This window comes from Schistocerca cancellata, chromosome 9, assembly GCF_023864275.1.
Source record: "Schistocerca cancellata isolate TAMUIC-IGC-003103 chromosome 9, iqSchCanc2.1, whole genome shotgun sequence".
Taxonomy (NCBI): Eukaryota; Metazoa; Arthropoda; class Insecta; order Orthoptera; family Acrididae; genus Schistocerca; species Schistocerca cancellata.
In genome coordinates, this window is record NC_064634.1 from 438,228,922 (window position 1) to 438,249,714 (window position 20,793).

Genomic DNA, 20,793 nt, shown 5'->3' on the forward strand with positions numbered 1-20,793 from the left:
ATCTCACTTTTGATTATCTCCTCCTGTAATGGTTCCCCCTTTATTAACTCTCTGATCCTCTCATGTCTTATCTTATCTTTGTCACTCCAATAGTGTTTCTCTAGAATTTCATCTCACTAGGCCGGCCTAGGTGGCCGTTCGGTTCTGGCGCTGCAGTCCGGAACCGCGAGGCTGCTACGGTCGCAGGTTCGAATCCTGCCTCGGGCGTGGGTGTGTGTGATGTCCTTAGGTTAGTTAGGTTTAAGTAGTTCTAAGTTCTAGGGGACTTATGACCTAAGATGTTGAGTCCCATAGTGCTCAGAGCTATTTGAACCCATTTGAACCATCTCACTAGCTTGTACTTTGCTTTTCTGTCTTCCTTTCATAACCCAGGTTTCTGATTCAAATGTCAGGATTGTGACATAGAATGACCGGTATATAACCTTTTCACTGATTTGGGGTACATCCTTGCACCATATTAGGCTTCTGACACTCTTCCGAAATGCGTCTGCTTTTCTGCCCCGCTCGTTTATTTCTGTCATTTTTCCGTCTTCCTGTATCAGGCTTCCTAGGTACTTGAAGCTCTCCACTCTCCTCAATCGCTGTTATTCCAGTTGTTACTCTCTCCTTCTTTCTTGTCGTGATAATCATCTCACTTTTACGTATACTAAACTGAATCCCGTCCAGCTGCTCTTGTACTTCCTCCTCTTTATTCCCCCAAATCATCAGATCATCTGCAAACACCATAGCGTTCCTTTCACCAATTACTTGTGCTACTGTGCTCATTATATTATCCATCACTGCAATGAAGAGTAATGGTGAAAGTGCACTTCCCTGCCTCAATCCATTCTTCTGTTCAATCCAAGCTGATCCCTCTCCTCCAACTTTCACAAACCTCACACTTGCATGATACATTTTCCTTATCCTCCAAATAATCTGTTTTGCTACTCCTCTGTTCTCCAGGGCTTTCCACACTTTGCTTCTGCATACACTATCATACGCTTTCTCAATATACAGGAAGGTCATTACTAGATTTATTCCATATTGCTAGTGCTGTTCTTGCAGTTGTCTTGCAGCAAAAATTAGATCCACCGTGGATCTTCCTGTTCTGAAGCCATGCCTCTTTCTTTCTTCTAATTTTGCCCGGATTCGTGCTTCCAAAATTTTCGCAAAAATCTTTGCACAATGACGCATCAGTGTTATCCCCCTATAGTTATTGCACTCTTTTCTATTTCTCTTCTTAAAGATCGAGACAATTATTCCCTCCTTTCAGTCCTCTGGGATCATCTTCTGCCTCCACACAATTTTCATTACTCGATATAGTCATTGTATCCCCACCTCTTCTGCTGCTCCCACTTAGCTCATCCAGACCTGGTGACTTCCCTCCCTTCATCTTGCCCATTACCTCCTCCACTTGTGAGTAGGCTGTTTAAGTTTTTATGTTGGTAACGTCGCCTAGCGCTCTGTATGAAAATCACTGGCTGTGCCGTGTGCAGTCTATTGCTGGTTGGCATTGTTGGAATATTCGCCATTATAGTGTTGGGCAGTTGGAAGCGAACAGCGCGTAGCTTTGCGCAGTTGGAAGTGAGCCGCCAGCAGTGGTGGATGTGGGGAGTGCGATGGCGGAGTTTTGAGAGCGGACGATCTGGACGTGTGTCCATCAGAGAGAGTAAATTTGTAAAACTGGATGCGCTGCACACTTCCCCTCAGATAAGGTATTTTTCTGTTTGCTATTCCTCCTCTTTTTTCTCCTTGTCTTGTTCCTTCTCATCCAGGTCTCCATTCGTGTTCAGGAGTTCTTCAAAATACTCCTTCCACATATTCTTGACTTCCTCCTTATTCTGTACATCTTGTCCACTTTCGTTCACCATTCGAGCATAATCTGTCGTACCGTTTTTCCTCTTACTTTTAATCATCCCATATAACGTCTTTTTAGAACCTTCACTGTCCTCCATCATTTTGGTCCACTGTTTCGTCCACTTCCTTCTTTCCTCCGCCCCCACTCATTTTGCTTTTTTCTTTCTTATCATTCTGGTCCACTGTTTCGTCCACTTCCTTCTTTCCTCCGCCCCCACTCATTTTGCTTTTTTCTTTCTTGGCTGATACTCTTCTCTTCCACCAGGGTGTTTCTTTCCATCTCTTTTTGTTGCTTGTCCTCCCACATATTGCTTCCGCCGCACTTACTAACGTTCCCTTGAATCTACCCCATTCCTCTTCTACCGTTTTTAATTCATCCTTTAGGATACTTTCCTTTACGACTTGTAGGTACTGTAGCCTGCTTTCTTTCTCCTTCAACTTCTATACCCTTATACGTCTTTCCTGGTTTTCTGTCCCTTTGTTACCTTTAGTTCGTTTCAGGTTCATTACCAGAAAACGGCGGTCGCTATCCAAAGTCTCTGATGGTATTTCCTTAATGTCAATGATGTTCCTATTCATCTCACTACCGTACAGGAAGTAGTCAACTATCGACTTTCTCTTTACGTCTTGGCTGTATCAGGTAATCTGGTGGCTCTCTCTTTTCCTGAACCAAGAGTTCCCAACCAGCAAGCCATTCATTTGACAGAACTCCAATAGCCTTTCGCCTTCCTCGTTTCGACAACCCCAGCCTTCTGGTCCAAGCACACTTTCGCAGCCTTGTCTTTCTCTTCCAAAGTGTGCGTTTAAATGCCCCATTACTATCATATTCTTCCTTCCCATCTGATCCTGCATTTTCTCTTCAAACTCTTACTTCTCCTCAGAAGAGCAGCCCACCTGCGGTGCATACACTTGTATTGCATCTATGGTCGTCCACTTGAGTGATATTTTGGTATTCATCATCCTATCACTTATTCTCTTCACTTCCTCTTTTAATACATCTTTTACTACTATTCCGACAACATTTCTCCTTCCCTCCTCATTTCCACTCTAGTACAGTCGGAAGCCTTAGTTCTCTCCTTCTTTCTCCTTTCCATCTCGTTTCAGCTAACCCCAATAGGTCTAACTTCCTTGTTTCCATCATGTTTACCACCTCCTCCACCTTTCCAGGTGATGTTTGTATATTTTATGTTCCAAATCTTAGTCCTTGTTTATAACAACTTCGTCGTCAATTAAAACCATCCTTTCCAAGGCTCAGTCTATTTTTGAAAGAACGGGCCTCCATCGGTTATGCTAGAATTAAATATGGTGTTGGCGCACCCTTAGTCTCGATGACAGCTTCCACTCTCGTAATCATACGTTAAATGAGGTGCTGGAATGTTGTTTGAGGAATGGCAGCCCATTCTTCACGAAGTGCTGCACTGAGGAGAGATATCGATGTCGGTCGGTGAGGCCTTGCACGAAGTCGGCGCTGCAAAACATCCCAGAGGTGTTCTATAGGATTCAGGTCAGGACTTTGTGCTGGCCAGTGATTACAGGGATATTATTGTCGTGTAACCACTCGGCCACAGGCGGTGTATCATGAACAGTTGCTCGATCGTGTTGAAAGAATCAATCGCCATCTCCGAATTGCTCTTCAACAGTGGGGAGCCAGAAGGTGCTTAAAACATCAATGTAGGGCTGTGCTGTGATAGTGGCACGCAAAACAACAAGGAGTGCAAGCCCCCTCCATGAAAAAAGCTAGCACCCCATAACACCACCGCCTCCGAATTTTACTGTTGGCACTACACCTACTGGCAGATGACGTCCATCGAGCATTCGCCATGCTCACACCCTGCCATCGCATCGCCACATTGTGCACCGTGATTCGTCACTACACACAACGTTTTTCCACTGTTCAATGGTCCAATGTTTACGCTCCTTGCAGTAAGCGAGGCGTCGTTTGTCATTTACCGGCGTGATGTGTGACTTATGAGCAGCCGCTCGACCATAAAATTCAAGTTTTCTTATCTCCGGCCTAACTGCCATAGCACTTTCAGTGGATCCTGATATAGTTTGTAATTCCTGTGTGATGGAATGGATAGATGTCTGCCTATCACACATTACGACCCTCTTCAACTGGCGGCGGTCTCTGTCAGTTAACCGACGAGGTCGACCTGTACGCTTTTGAGCTGTACATGTCCCTTCATGTTTCCACTTCACTATCATATTGAAAACAGTGAACCTAGGGATGTTTAGGAGTGTGAAAATCTCGCTTACAAACGTGTGACACAAGTAATACCCAGTCACTTGACCACGTCGAAGTCCGTGAGTTCCGTGGAGCGCACAATGTGTAATGACAACTGAGGTCGCTAATATGGAGTACCCAGCTGTAAGTGGCAGCACAATGCACCGAATATTGAAAACGTATGTTTTTGGGAATGTCAGGATACTTTTGATAACACAGTGTATAAATGACCTAATGGATAATGTCGGAAGTTCCATGAACCTTATTTCGGATGACGGTGTGTTATGCAAAGTGATCGCAACCCTGGAAAATGATACTGAAATTCAGGAGGTTCTTCGGAGGATGGGCGTTTGGTGCAGGGAGAGGCAAGTGACCTGCAACAAAAACAGCCGTAACGTGTCGCGAATACATAGAGAGAAAGACCTTTTGTTGTATGATTACACAGTTGCAGAACAATCACTGGAACCATTTACTTCCATAAAACATTTAGGAGTACGCGAATGGAGCGAATGGAAGTGGAATGACCACGTAAAATAATCGCGAGTAGGGCAGATTCCACACTGAGATTCATTGAAAGAGTCCTCAGGAAATGTAGTCCATCAATAAAGGAAGTAGCTCACAAAACACTTATTCGACCAATGTTTAAATACTGGTCATCTGCCATACGAGGTAGGATTCATAGAGGGAATAGAGAAGATCCTAAGTAGATCAGAACGTTTCCTTACAGGTTCGTTTGGTAAGGGCGAAAGTCTCACAGTGATGTTCAGCTAAATGCAGTGGCAGATGCAGCAAGAAAAGCGTTCTGCGTCATGGTGTACTTTACTGTTAAAATTCCGAGATCGTATATTCCTAGAAGAATGAACCAATATACTGGTTCCTCCTACGTATATCTCGCGAAAGTCTACGAAGATAAAATCAGAGAGATTCGAGCCCACATGGCTGGCGAGCAATCGTTCTTCCTGCGAACCATAGACAACTGGAAGAGGAAATTGGTGACATTGATACACAAAGTACCCTCCACCACACACCGAAAATTGGCTTGCAGAGTAAATGTAGAAAGACCAAGCCTTTCTGCTACTTAAGTTACGAAAGTACCCACAATATGAGCACCTACAGTTTCGCAACCTCGAATTCCGTTTGCTCCGATATAATGGAGACACCGCTACAGAGAACGTTGTTTTGACCGCGACTGACATTTGCAACGTATTGCGGGAATTCCACATGTGCCTTACGTGGTCAAATACAACAGTGCCACGTGAATGGTTGGCTAGCCTCTGCATTTACGGCCAATCAGGCATTTCTCGCGATGTTCCATATTTTGATACAGTCATTATATAGAAAAAGTGATGTCGTCAGAGATTCTTCTGTCAAAATGGATCCATATTGTACGTACTTGATGGATACCTTTTGAATTAGTACATATAACAACTCCAATGCAGCCATGAGAATATCCCTGTTACAAGGGAGAAATTGGTACACACAACAGTATTCCTAGCATTATCTTAGCAGAATGTGATAACAGGTTGCAACTAGAGACCAGTTGGGGTGACGCGTGTTGACAAGCCGCGGAGTGCGCTGTGGAGGGCAGCCAGTGCGCTGTGAGACGGGGGAGTGACAGGTGTCGGTAGTGAGGAAAGCAACAGTGTGTGGTGTGAGTGCGTCACTTCATGCAGCATAAACTCCGATATCCAATGGCCTTCATCTCACCAGCACGTCAGCCGCCTAGGGTTTTCTCATCCAGCTCCGCCAGCGATGCGTACCGCCACACAGCGTGGCAACTGGCCTTTAGCGGACTCTGCATAGGAAGAGAATTGCAAGAACCTTCAAATATAATTACCTCTAGTTATAGCATGGGCTATAGCTGCAGAACTAAACACTAGCGGAAAGCCTACACTGAGGGAAATGTAAAGTGTTACACCTCTCTCACCTTGACGAAATACTACTTAACTGCTACGTCAACATTTCCATTCTAGTAGGATATTTTCATTCATACGTGAGCTTATTTATCGTTCATTTATTACATAAGAAAGCAATTCCTACAATTGAAGAATGATGTAAGTATGTGATGACTATTTGTTTGTCTTTAATGTTACAGGAATTTAGGGAAGAGCGAAATGCAGCATGCCTAGAGAATGTGCAAGTACAGTTACTTTAGATTTAGAGAAAGGTCTAATCATTGGCTTTCGAGACATAGGAGCACCAGCGGAAGAATGCTTCTCTTGGAGCACAAAAAAAGGCGAATATGCTCCTGTTTAAAGACTGTGAGTGGAAAGTGGGGTTTTAGCTGTCTCATTCTACATTCCTTAGCACATTTCAAAACATTCTGAAAACTTTTTGCATGCGAACAAAGTCACGCTTTTTTTAACGTGCAGCTCAACTCTCACTCCTTCAAGCTCCCATAACCGTAACTCGCACATATCCCCCAGTATTGCGTAGGACCGTTGCTATTCACAATATACATAAATGACCTTGTGGACGACATCGGAAGTTCACTGAGGCTTTTTGCGGATGATGCTGTGGTGTATCGAGAGGTTGTAACATTGGAAAATTAAAGTGAAATGCAGGAGGATCTGCAGCGAATTTACGCATGGTGCAGGGAATGGCAACTGAATCTCAATGTAGACAAGTGTAGTGTGCTGCGAATACATAGAAAGATAGATCCCTTATCATTTAGCTACAATATAGCAGGTCAGCAACTGGAAGCAGTTAATTCCATAAATTATCTGGGAGTACGCATTAGGAGTGATTTAAAATGGAATGATCATATAAAGTTGATCGTTGGTAAAGCAGATGCCAGATTGAGATTAATTGGAAGAATCCTAAGGAAATGCAATCCGAAAACAAAGGAAGTAGGTTACAGTACGCTTGTTCGTCCATTGCTAGAATACTGCTCAGCAGTGTGGGATCTGTACCAGGTAGGGTTGATACAAGACATAGAGAAGATCCAACCGAGAGCAGCGCGCTTCGTTACAGCATCATTTAGTAATCGTGAAAGCATTACGGAGATGACAGATAAACTCCCGTGGAAGACTCTGTAGGAGAGACGCTCAGTAGCTCGGTACGGGCTTTTGTCAAAGTTTCGAGAACATACCTTCACCGAGGAATCAAGCAGTATATTTCTCCCTCCTACGTATATCTCGCAAAGACACCATGAGGATAAAATCAGAGAGATTAGGGCCCACACAGAAGCATACCGACAATCCTTCATTCCACGAACAATACGAGACTGGAATATAAGGGAGAACCGATAGAGGTACTCAAGGTACCCTCCGCCACACACCGTCAGGTGGCTTGCAGAGTATGGATGTAGATGTAGATGTAGATACGGGGAGTAGCTCACAATAGGTTCACCTCTCACATTAGCAACAAGCAGCAAAAGGTTATTATTCACAATGTTGATAACGGCTGTGATGTGGGATCTGAGTGGGGTACTGTCAAGTGGGGGGTGCCCCAGGGATCAGTGTTTGGGCCACTCCTATTCCTTATTTATATAAATGATATGCCCTCTAGTATTACGGTAACTCTAAAATATTTCTGTCTGCTGACGGCACTAGCTTGGTAGTAAAGGATGTTGTGTGCAACATTGGTTCGGTTTGAAATAGTGCAGTACATGACCTCAGTTAATGGCTTGTAAAAAATAAACTAACATTAAATCACAGTAAGACTCAGTTCTTACAGTTTCTAACACACAGTTCAACAAAACCTGACGTTTTAATTTCACAGAAGGGGCATATGGTTAGTGAAGCAGAACAGTTCAAATTTCTAGGTGTTCAGATAGATAGTAAACTGTCATGGAAAGCCCACGTTCAGGTTCTTGTTCAAAGACTTAATACTGCCATTTTCACTATTCGAATGGTATCAGAAGTGAGTGATACTCCGACATGAAAATTAGTCTACTTTGCTTATTTTCATTCGTTTATGTCGTATGGTATTGTATTTTGGGGTAAGCCTTCCCATTCTACAAGGATATTTTTGGCTCAGAAATGTGCAGTTCGGGCAATAAGTGGTGTGAGTTCATGAACCTCTTGTCTGGGTATTTTGGCATTGGCCTCTCGATATGTATATTCCTTAATGTCGTTTCTTGTTATCAATATTAGTTTATTCCCAAGAATAAGCAGCTTTCACTCGGTTAATACTCGGCAGAAATCAAACCTGCATTTGGATCGGACTTCCTTAACTCTTGTGCCAAAAGGTATGCAGTACACTGCTGCATCCATTTTCAATAAACTGCCATTCGAATTAAAAACTCTTAGCAGTATTCCACGCGCTTTCAAATCAAAACTGAAGTTTCCCGAGGGGTCACTCCTTCTATTCTGTCGAGGAGTTCCTTGAAAAATTAAGCGGATTCTTATTGTATTGCTGATAGCGTTTACTTAAACTTATGGACTGACTTTTTTCAGGTTCATGAACATTTATTTTTATCTGTTACTACTTTTATGTTGTAATTTCATGTACTGACAGGTTCCATGACCTTGGAGATTTGCTCCTCAATTTGGTCCTACAGAACTTGACGTGTAAATAAAATAAAATAAATTAAAAAAAAACAGGAATTTCATTGAAGTGTGCTGTGGGGTGGTTGGAAAAGTACTAGAAATATCAAACAAAACTAAACAGCATTTTATATAATTGATTGCTTATTTTTTTAGTTTCTTATAGTTTAAACTAATAGTCTATTAACTGGCAAACCGAAATGTTGAGTGTGGGGTTACAGCTAAGATTTATATAAGGTGTGAAAAACTTTTAAGTAGACTATTGATGTAATACTTCTGGTCCAGAAATGCACATTTCATTAGCACAGACTTTAGCAACTGTATGAACGCTGAGCATGATTGTGTTCCTGTCTTTGGTTTGATCATCACGCGAGTGTTACGGAAATGCTTCAGGAACTCGGGTGGGAGTATCTAGAGGAAAGGAGGCGTTCTTTTCGTGAATCGATACTGAGGAAATTTATAGAACCAGCAGTTGAGGCTGACTGCAGTACAATTTTACTGCCGCCAACTTACATTTCGTGGAACGACCACAAAGATAAGAGAGATTAGGGCTCGGACAGAGGCATATAGATAGTCATTTTTCCCTCGTTCTGTTTGGGATTGGGACAGGGAGAGAAAATTCTAGTTGTGGTACGAGGTACTCTCCGCCACGCACCGTATGGTGGGTTGCGGAGTATGTATGTAGATGTAGATGTAGATGTATGTAGCTGCAAGTCACTCATGTCCATTCACACCCAGTTACGCACTCTTACTCAGCCCAGTTCTTTTTGTTTCGCCCTGTCACCGTCTCCTCTCCCACAGCTACAGTCTCCTTCCTTCCGTCCTAATAACACTGTCTCCTCTCACAGCCGTTGTCTCCTTCTCATGCTCTCCCACTGCTACTACATCATTCATTCATTCCTACAGCACCTGACTCTTCACTGTCATCACATCTCTCTTTCTCGATGTCATATTCATAGACTCCCTTTCTCATTATCACTGGCTGTCACCCACCTCCATTTTCTCCCCTTTATTCCTCTCTCACAGACACTGTATTCTTCACTCATATCGTAGCACTGTTCTGTCACTGTCAACTATGTTCCACTGACACTGTGCCCCTCTCTTTCTCTCACTCTACCACTTTCTCCTTCGCTCTTTCTATACCACAACAGCTGTCTACTATTTTCCAGTATTTGTTACTTTCCCGTCTTTTTCCCACTTTCAATTTCTTTCTCAGCATGAAAATTACGAATATGTTCGAATGCTAAAATTTTTGGGAAAACTTTTAAAGAGGCTGAGGAAGGCTGAATAAAGCGGCTGGTACCCCACTTTTCAGTCAGAGTGTTTTAAACAGGAACATTTTATTCATTTTTACGTCTTATAATAGGATCGTGGTCCACTGGTTCTTTGCCCTACTACAGCAGGGCATGTTACTCATTCTAAAAGAACTTTACCGGTCAGTAAAATTTTAAATAGTATATTTAAGTGTAATAAAAATAAAGGAAAACTAATTTTACACCTCAAACAGGGTTTTATCTGCACAGAAATTCTGCATGTGCTTCAGCACTACAACGTGGGGTCCCAGACCCCTTGTGATGATGACGGAGACACTTCACACCATGTAAACAATTTTTTCGCCTCGCGCCGTACTTTCCGTGTGTAAGAAGGGTAACTTTGAATCTTTGCAGCTCAGATACGGATAAGAATTTAAAGAAAATTTTCAAGGTTTTTGGACATCGGGTTCTTAGGAATGCATCGTTAAAACTGTTGCCATTTGTTTCGCATAGCCGCTATGGAATACGCTGTTCGGTTTTGGTACCGAAAAACCATGTTTCTGGAGTGTTTCTCGATAACGGATAAAGTTTTTCAAAAACGGACAGTTGGCACTTCCAGATAAATGCCTAGAGAATATACCATTAAAGTCTGAGCAATTTTCTGCGGTTTCTTGGTAAGATATCTGCTGCTGACGGCAGAAAAAATAGTGAAAAACTCTTATTTCAGTTTTCCTCACCAAACGCCCATAAACTAAACCATGCCTCACTAATCCCCTTAATGTGCACAGTAAACTACATACAACGCAAAAATAACGGAAGGGTACCATTTCCTAATGCGTAATTTTCAAATTCTGACCCCGTACTGGAGGATAGATTTAGTTATATGATCCTTCTGTTGGGTACACAATTGCTCCCTAGTCGATGAGCAATCCAAAATACTTGACCCCACCTTTCTGTTACCGACATAATCCGAGGTATGAGCCCTGGAAAATTCCGTTTGTATACACTGCGTTTTGGAACATGTTGGTACAGCGCTAGCGTACCGATTTTACCTGCAGAACTCGCAGACAGTTGGCTGTATTGCAATGTCTGGAGGACGACTAGTGGCGAGATATTCTCAGGACAGCAGTGTAGCAAGAAAAGAAGGTACAGGTCCGATGAGAAAGCCTACGCTACCAGAGTAGAGACATGGGAACACCTGAAATACTGGCAGAGATTTGCAAACTAAGTATCAGCACAAATCGTCAGCAAGAGATTACTGAAAGCTCAAATGGGACCCGAGTTGCATAGCGTAAAGCCAGAATCAACTTGGACATTGAGTACTACGAATGAAAGTTTAGTCATTTAAAATAGTTGTGTGATGAACATCTCAACAAAGTTGGAGCAATGTCAGGCAGGTATAATACTTCCCATTTCCGACAGTGTATTAATAATTTGTGTTCTCATTGTTACAAGTACGTGCTAACGTTTACTTGCAGCCCATTAAATTCGTGGGCGATAACGAGTTGCCTCCGAGCTGTTAGAGACAATTATCGTCACTGCCGGACTGAAGTTGATTCAGAACAAGTACGGCACTATACCTCGCACTCAACGAAGTTGTAATGGCGGAGCAGTAGATAAAACAAAACTAAATGTTTGTCGTTATTTTACTTTGCTTTCAGTTGCTTTACTTTTTATTATCATGTAGGAGGCGTTTGTCATTCTTTTCTCTGGTTTTTTCAAGGTAGCTTATGGTACAAACTAGTACATATACAGTATTATCAAGCATATAAAATCTACTTGTTTCCAAAGAAGGCCTTAATATGAGAAAGAATTTTTTCAGAATGTACGACTGACACATAGAATTGTAGGAAAATTAATTGTGAACTTTGGGAGTATAAGTGAAATCGGAGTCCCGTAATTAAATTTGCGACAGATTTTATCATGAAATATGTGACCGTAGGGGTGGTGGAAATATTTCCCACGACGTATTGACTGCAGTAGCCATCGTCAATAGTCCGTCTTTCATAGCTGAAAGCTGGTGATTCATCAAACGATCATCTTGACAATTTGTCTCTATTTTTTCCGGTCTTCTGCGTCTCGGAGTAACTGGCACATTGTCTTGTCTTTTGTCTGGTCTATCCGTCGACTCGATGGTCTTCCCTGCAATCTTTTCTTCGCCGTGGGTGAACATATTTCCAATCTTATTATTCCGTCGTAGAACTACGTGACCAAAAAACTGCAGGACTCCCTGGAAACAACCTGATGTCCTGAAAGACTGAATTGTTTGTTCGTTTGTTTGTCCATACATGACTTTTCTCGGCAACCTCCTGAATGCCCACATTTCAAAACCATCAATTCGTTTGCGATCCCCTTCAGTTATTGTCCATATAAAAGAAAACTGGAAACACCAGTGCTTTCAGGAATCTCCATTTAGTAACTGTGTTTCGGTCATTTCAAATCAGTGTCAGCCTCGATGCAGCAACCCTACCCAGAATAATTCTACGCCTTGTTTACTGTGCATAGCCACCATATTTCCGAAACAATGAGCCGAGGTGGAAGAAGCATGAATTTCCTCATGTTCTGGTGGTACATCGGTAGCTGGTAGAGACGGAACTCTGTCAGTTACCACGATCTTGGACTTTTTCTAATTCACTCTAATTTCTCAATTTCCTCTCTTAACTCTATCTAGCAGTTCCTTCAGTTCAACTTGTAATTCTTTGTACAGCGTGGTGCCATCAGAAAATCTAAAACAAATGATTGTTCTTCCTCCAATTCGAATACTATCAGTCTAGCCAAGAAGAGTTCATCTCATAACGTTTTCTCCCTAGATGTTAAAAGAAATAGTGATAGATTGAACCCTTGTCTAACTCCTTCACATCTAAAAAGGCTGAAATTGCCTTATCTAGGCAGATAACTACCTTGGTACACCAGCAGAGATTTCTCATAAGGGCTACAAGCAGACCACGAACACCCACTAACGCTAGCACTATCCACAGTCTTTCCACTGTACAAAGTCCAAAAACATGCCATTTTTTTAAAACAAGTGTTAAAAGGGTATCCAATTTTTCACATTTCTCAATAAGCTGTCTGACATTGCTTTCGTGCTGCTTTTTTATGTAGCCAGCTTGCCTCGGTGGTATTTCTTTGCCTAAGCAGGTTCTCAAGCGTTCATGGATGACATTTAGAAGTAACTGTCATATGAAATCTGTAAAATAGAGCTGCAGTACTCATAATGCTGGTCACTTCATTTCTTATGAAGAGAAATCGTTTACGACATGGTGCAGTCATCTGTCCACGTTCTGAAATTCCATAAGCTGTTACATGTTTCGTGCAGGGTTTCCAAACCCAGACCTCCAAATGCTTCGATCATCTCGGCAGTAATAAGGTCAGGCCCAGGTGCTATCTTAAGCTTCAATTTAACTATGGCTATTCAGAGCTCTTCTTTTAAGGTGTTAGGCTCCTGACCCAGTAGAATGCATACACGATCAAGATTTCCATTGTTATGCAAGCACAACTTGGTGCAATACGTTCTCCAGCGATCAATAGCTAGATTAGATTAGATTGGATTAGATTAATACTAGTTCCATGGATCATGAATACGATATTTCCTTACTGCTGAGAGGTATGCCATCTTTGCCTACTACAAACCACATTCTTCATTTGAAGGATGTTGTTAGTTCCTTTATTTAATTGAATATGTACTTCGTCTTGTTGCAGTCCCGGAATTAGTTATGTCGCATGTTTAGTGATATACGAGGGGAGTTCAGTAAGTAATACAACACATTTTTTCTCAGCCACTTTCGATTCAAAAGATGTGAAATTTATTGTGGAACGTCGGGGAATATTCCCGTTCAACCCTAATAGGTTCATAAAGTTCCAATAAGTGACTGCGCTTTACATATCGGAGGTACGTCGCAAGCAGAGTTTCTCTGGAGGAAAAACAGAGCATGGCAGATATTCATAGGCGCTTAAAGAATGTCTATGGAGACCTGAAAGTGAACAAAAGAATGGTGAGTTGTTGGGCGAGGCGTCTGTAATCATCGCAACAAGGTAGAGCAAATGGGTCCGATCTCCCACGTAGCGGCGGGCCGAGAACAACTGTGACTCCTGCGATGTTGGAACGTGCGGACACTCTCATTCGAGGTGGTCGGGGGATCACAATCAAATACCACAATCAAACACCTCGCTTCTCAACTGGAGGTCTCTGTTGGTAGTACTGCCAAACTCGTCCTCCAGTTGAGATACTCAGAGGTGTGTGCGTTCTCGGTTCTTTACCACCGTTTTTGTCGAACATCGTACAGGCAACGAAACATGGGTTCACCACTTCGGACCGGAAACAAACGGGTAGTCGATGGAGTGGCACCACACCACTTCTCCTTGAAAGAAAGCGTTTAAAGCCCCAACCTAAGCCGGTAAAGCCATGACGTCGGCCATCTGGGATTCTGTAGGGGTTATTCTGTTTCATCTCCTCCCTCTTGGTGCAACGATCAACTCGGAAGTGTATTGCGCTACCCGCAATAAGCATGTTAACTCGTCACAACAAATCAGCTTTGTCTTCATTACAGCGCAAGGCCCCACACAGTTCTGCGCACCTGAAATGAACTCACAAAACTTCATTGGACTGTTGTTCCTGGTCCACCCTACAGCCGGATACGCACCTTCCGGCTTCAAGCTTATTGACGTAAGCCTGTCGCATTGAACAGAAGATATACGGAAAAATAGCGTTTTGTAGCCTGAAGAGTGGGGAATAATATTGTGAATTGAAATCCTGTTTTTATACAAACAATATGTTGGACTGAAGCCCTTCGTAATTACTCTTGGCTCTTCGGCAACTTCACTTCACTAAAGCAGAGGCTTTCGAAACTCGATTACAGCACGCTGTTTCTCAGGCACCGACATAGTTACATTGCACATCGCGATGTTACACTCATTAATTCGGAGACATATAGCGACAGATGGCTGGAAATATACAGATATAAAGAATGAAGATATGAATTGTTTTAAAAGCTTTAAGATATTTTTACAAAAAAAAAGCTTTACTTTGTAGCACACCCTCGCAAATCCTTTCGGAGAAGATTGTTTATGTGTCATAACAATAAACTTCATGTTATAACTAGGTATCCTCATTGTACCGCCTTCAGCTGACATCAATTAAAATTTTTCTCCAGGAGGTAGGAATTAACATATTGAAATGATTTACCGTATCTGCTGACATTAACACCACTGAGACTGCTTGCTTCCAGAGTAAAGTTGCAACGCTTCATCACAAGGTTCCTCCTCAATCACTATGTGACGTGTAGGGCATCATAACCGACGAGTGGCAGAGAGAAGCAGAAGTGAGTCGACCACCTTGTACACTACGTGACAAAGAAGAGCCAAGCATGTTACTTTTGTATCTTTGTCGTGGATCAATAAAGACGGACCGATGGCAGAGGCCAAGGACACGGTAAGAATAGCGGCTCCGCTGCAAGCGGCGGTAACATTAGTACCGGCCAAGGAAACCGGACACCTGGGGTACAGCCGGCCGTCGTGGCCGAGCGGTTCTAGGTGCTTCAGTCCAGAACTGCGCGACTGATACTGTGGCAGGTTCCTGCCTCGGGCATGGATGTCTGTGATATCCTTAGGTTAGTTACGTTTAAGTAGTTCTAAGTTCTAGGGGACTAAGGTCCCATAGTTCTCAGAGCCATTTGAACCAAGGGTACTACTGGGTTGGCAATGTGACCTGCTGAAAAGCAGATGGTTGTCAGTTCTCCTCTGGCAGCCACGTGAAGCAGATCGTCGTCAGTTACGCAGCTCCATAGTCTGCTTACTGCCACTTCCGCAGGACTCTGAGTGGCAATCGTCGTGGAACTTTGGCAGTGTCGACGGTTCTCGACGACAAGTGATATATTAAGAAACATCTCGTTTGGAAATCTGTTCTACCTCAAACTACCGTACGTTGAAAACTAAACTGCATCCTGAAGTACACTCCTGGAAATTGAAATAAGAACACCGTGAATTTATTGTCCCAGGAAGGGGAAACTTTATTGACACATTCCTGGGGTCAGATACATCACATGATCACACTGACAGAACCACTGGCACATAGACACAGGCAACAGAGCATGCACAATGTCGGCACTAGTACAGTGTATATCCACCTTTCGCAGCAAAGCAGGCTGTTATTCTCCCATGGAGACGATCGTAGAGATGCTGGATGTAGTCCTGTGGAACGGCTTGCCATGCCATTTCCACCTGGCGCCTCAGTTGGACCAGCGTTCGTGCTGGACGTGCAGACCGCGTGAGACTACGCTTCATCCAGTCCCAAACATGCTCAATGGGGGACATTTCCGGAGATCTTGCTGGCCAGGGTAGTTGACTTACACCTTCTAGAGCACGTTGGGTGGCACGGGATACATGCGGACGTGCATTGTCCTGTTGGAACAGCAAGTTTCCTTGCCGGTCTAGGAATGGTAGAACGATGGGTTCGATGACGGTTTGGATGTACCGTGCACTATTCAGTGTCCCCTCGACGATCACCAGTGGTGTACGGCCAGTGTAGGAGATCGCTCCCCACACCATGATGCCGGGTGTTGGCCCTGTGTGCCTCGGTCGTATGCAGTCCTGATTGTGGCGCTCACCTGCACGGCGCCAAACACGCATACGACCATCATTGGCACCAAGGCAGAAGCGACTCTCATCGCTGAAGACGACACGTCTCCATTCGTCCCTCCATTCACGCCTGTCGCGACACCACTGGAGGCGGGCTGCACGATGTTGGGGCGTGAGCGGAAGACGGCCTAACGGTGTGCGGGACCGTAGCCCAGCTTCATGGAGACGGTTGCGAATGGTCCTCGCCGATACCCCAGGAGCAACAGTGTCCCTAATTTGCTGGGAAGTGGCGGTGCGGTCCCCTACGGCACTGCGTAGGATCCTACGGTCTTGGCGTGCATCCGCGCGTCGCTGCGGTCTGGTCCCAGGTCGACGGGCACGTGCACCTTCCGCCGACCACTGGCGACAACATCGATGTACTGTGGAGACCTCACGCCCCACGTGTTGAGCAATTCGGCGGCACGTCCACCCGGCCTCCCGCATGCCCACTATACGCCCTCGCTCAAAGTCCGTCAACTGCACATACGGTTCACGTCCACGCTGTCGCGGCATGCTACCAGTGTTAAAGACTGCGATGGAGCTCCGTATGCCACGGCAAACTGGCTGACACTGACGGCGGCGGTGCACAAATGCTGCGCAGCTAGCGCCATTCGACGGCCAACACCGCGGTTCCTGGTGTGTCCGCTGTGCCGTGCGTGTGATCATTGTTTGTACAGCCCTCTCGCAGTGTCCGGAGCAAGTATGGTGGGTCTGACACACCGGTGTCAATGTGTTCTTTTTTCCATTTCCAGGAGTGTACATTGTGCAATTTCAACTGTCAGTTTTTTCTCCTACGACCCGATGTTTCATTTGTGTTAAATGAAAGCCGTGCTTTAAATAGTGTCTTTCAAATCATTTATTTTTACTTGAAGAGTACGTCAATGGTGAGGTGCAAGGACACTCCATGTTCCTGCTCTCCTCTGCGAAAGAATACTACACAGTCTTTGAGTGCCTAGTGAAGGTACATATATACTCTTCACTTTAGACGAATAGCTGCCTGGCCAACCAGTCGTAGTCACTGCTGCTACCTGTGGAGCCGCCAAAATTACGGTTTACTTTTTGTCTCTACCATCAGAGCCTCTACGTTCACCGAAGGCATAGGTTTAAGTAATGGGTTTGGATTTCCCTTGTCATGTTGTCTACAAGGTGGTGCAACTGATTCTGCTCGTTCTGCTATTCCTCAACTACTGTGCTCTTGATGCCAGGCAGTGTGTGCGGAAAAACCTTGTGATGATGCGTTGCACTTTGGAGGAGTAGCTAACTAACCAACCAGACCTCTCAGCGCGAGAGTTCATAGGAAGCGTGACCATGTAGACTGCAGCAACCAAAGCACTCTGTGTTTTGTATTCTTTGCTTCTGTGTGCTGCTCTGGGCTGTACTGTTTCTGAAGCGCGCTGGGACTACACGCATCGTGATGATGCTGCCTGAACTTGTAAGATGATTTCTGTGACGCTCATTCGATGGTTATTTCCATGCTGCAACACATTGGCGTTTACGGTAGCCTGATTGCCAGAAAATGCAGCTTGATGTAATATCTCACTGCAGATTTTTCAGTTTCACAGATATGCCTTCTTAGGCATCAAAGGATAAGAGCCATTATTCAAGGGCAGGGTGTTCCAGGTTTAAAGACCAATCTCGGCATTAATTCATTCATCCGTGAGTGTAGGCCATGTAGCAAGTTAACTTCCCACTTATTCAACATCAATACGGGAGTTACTAATTGTATGAGGTATCCTTTTTCCTGTTATTTTCGTGTTTTGTGGAACTGCACTCCACTTCATCTGTTGACGGATAACCGTAATCATCATATTATAATTTATTAGGGGATTATTAAATAACAACACGAACACATTCCAACCTTCTCATGATTCACTTCCGCCTCAGAGTCCTTCATGAAATTGGTAACGCTTATAAAGCTTTCTCTCGTGCTCTTATATTAAGCATTTAAAACTGCAACTGACGTGAGCGCGAACTATGAGATGCATTTTGCCTTGAGAAGACTGTTGAAAAGAAGCTGCCACAAGCAGCAAAATTTCTCAATTCCTTTCATGTATCTTACAGCGAGTACAAGGTAAGTTAGGGTTGCCGAGAAATTCGAGACTCCAAGCTGATACTGAATATGTACGATGTGGCTCCTGTATTTCAGGTTCATTTGTGAACAGTTCTTGGGGTCCATGAAGTGAAGTCACACGCTTTATTTTTAGAACGCACGATACAAAGACAGTTACCGATTTTTCCACGGAATTAGGTGTGATTATAATGTTTCAATGATTTAAAATATATTTCAAGCCGTCCCCCTCCCTTTATATTCTTCGTTTGGCCCTGAAAATTCTCCATATTTCTGTACGTATCAATCAAATCGAAGTCATATGATGTTAACATTTATTACTGACAGTTAAAATTTTGAAATATAAAAGGCATGATTTTCACGCAATTTTCAACGAAGACATATCAGTTATGTGCACAGTTTGGTTAAAAACAGAAGTTCAAGGCTCAAAGTGCTCAATGGTCAATAAATATTGTAACTGTAGCAGTTTTATTTATTTTCTTTGGGACTTAGTAATTATCATGTACAAGATGGAGCGAGACGATACTGAATTTTACGCGAGGGTCAAAAGTGTTTGAAAATTGAGGGGATGTGCAGCTCCCAACATACATTCGGTCCTGTGGGTTCAATTGTAATTTTACGAGGCGTAAATGCATTAATCTTCAATTGTACATCGATCATGGAAGTAATTCTTTCTAAAAGATCGTTAATATTATCTCCGTTTTGCAAGACTGCAACTGACTGTAAGTTAATAATTGCATTTCTTTTTCAAAGAAGCACAATGTGGTGAACGCATGTATGAATAACAGAAAGAAAGCATCCTCCTCCAATAGTCCACACACTACACACGTAGTTTGAACAATGACTCTATGACAGACAAATTGAGAGGTATATTTTACATATATTTGAATATGTTATGATAATACCGTCTACGAATTGTAGATAGTTCCCACAATAGAACAGAAATTACTTAATTATTGACTCCACAACGATAAATGAATGTAATGGCTACTACCTGTTATAGGGCCTGCACGTTATTATTGTTATTATTATTATTATTGATGGTACTAGTCACACACAAAGCGCTGGTAGCCTGAAATCTTCCAACTTCTACCAGTTCAGAAGTAAGGAGTTCAGCAACCAAGTGAGCTACAAACAGAAGGCCTAAGCATAGTAAACAAATTTTAAATTATATGATTTTAAAAAAAGGTTGCAGGGTTGACTGAAGCAAGTATCAAAAGGAGGAGTGGTTCAAGGGAAGCATGTTTTATACCACTTCCCTGCCCTCCCTGTGGATTATTAGTTTTCGTTTCGGAGAAGATATTTTAGGGAGGACTCGTGCAGTACTGAGAATTGCTTCGTCATTCTACAGAAAATTAAAAAATAAGCAGTGCCGTATATCTCATTGACTCCTCAGTCCTTTGTTTATTAAAACAGTTACTTAAACTAAATATCGTTTACCCCTTCGTTATTTTAAAAATGGAAGTGTTCAATTTAAGTTGTTTTTAATTTTAAACTTTATTTTGCCTCTAATGTTAATGATGGTGACGGAATGGGGAAGGAGTACCAGGTATTATCGGACTCCGCTCGTGAACAATGGACTCAGAAAGGTTTTGCACCACTGGTCTTCGCTCACTTGACCTCTCTTTCTTCAAGCGCGAGGGCTGCCACTACTAGAAGGAGAGCGGCGCCAGCCATGCCAGACGCGACCGGCCGCTGATGTACTCACTGTCTTCCGGCCGCAGCTGCCTGGCGCCCCGCCTGGAGGCGCGCCGCTCGGCCGCGTCCTCGCCGCCGCCCCCGCCGCCCCCAGCGACGCTGCCGCCTCCGCGCCGCCCCCGGCCGGCGAGGCTGGAGCGCAGCGAGCCGACGCGCTCGCGCACAGCGGCCTGGGCGGCGGGCGCGCACGGGCAAAGCGCCGCAGCGATCTCCAGGAACTCCTTGCGGAAGTTGTCGTTGAGCCAGCCGTACAGCAGCGGGTTGGAGCACGCCGACGACATGCCCATCATGTGGCACACCGCGTACGTCACCAGCATCGCCTGCGACCCGCTGAACGGGTTCCACACGTCCACCTGAGAAACACGCCAGCTGGGTAGAGTGCATACGGACGAAAGGGCAGAAATAGGGAAGGCGCAACGAAGTGGGGTACCCAATGACCGCCGCACGCATTTTGTTCGCATTCATTTTCAAGAATGAGACGTGATACTAGGTGGTTAATTTATATGGTGAAAATGAGCGTTTGGCGTCATTGGCCGGGAGCTCCCTTATGGGGCAGGTTCGGCCGCCTTGGTGCAGGTCTTATTACATTCGACGCCACACTGGGCGATCTGG

General features: G+C 43.9%; 1 protein-coding gene across 1 annotated transcript in view; it reads right to left on the reverse strand.

Annotated features, from left to right (window-relative positions):
- Window positions 1–20,793, reverse strand: part of LOC126101469 (neuropeptide F receptor-like) — a gene marked incomplete at its 5' end in the record, with an annotated part of 406,925 nt that overhangs the window by 276,395 nt on the left and 109,737 nt on the right. The window contains 2 exons of the mRNA XM_049912119.1: window positions 20,192–20,223; window positions 20,288–20,534. Of these exons, the coding sequence (XP_049768076.1) occupies window positions 20,192–20,223; window positions 20,288–20,534 (279 nt within the window). The remainder of the gene's footprint in view (window positions 1–20,191; window positions 20,224–20,287; window positions 20,535–20,793) is intronic.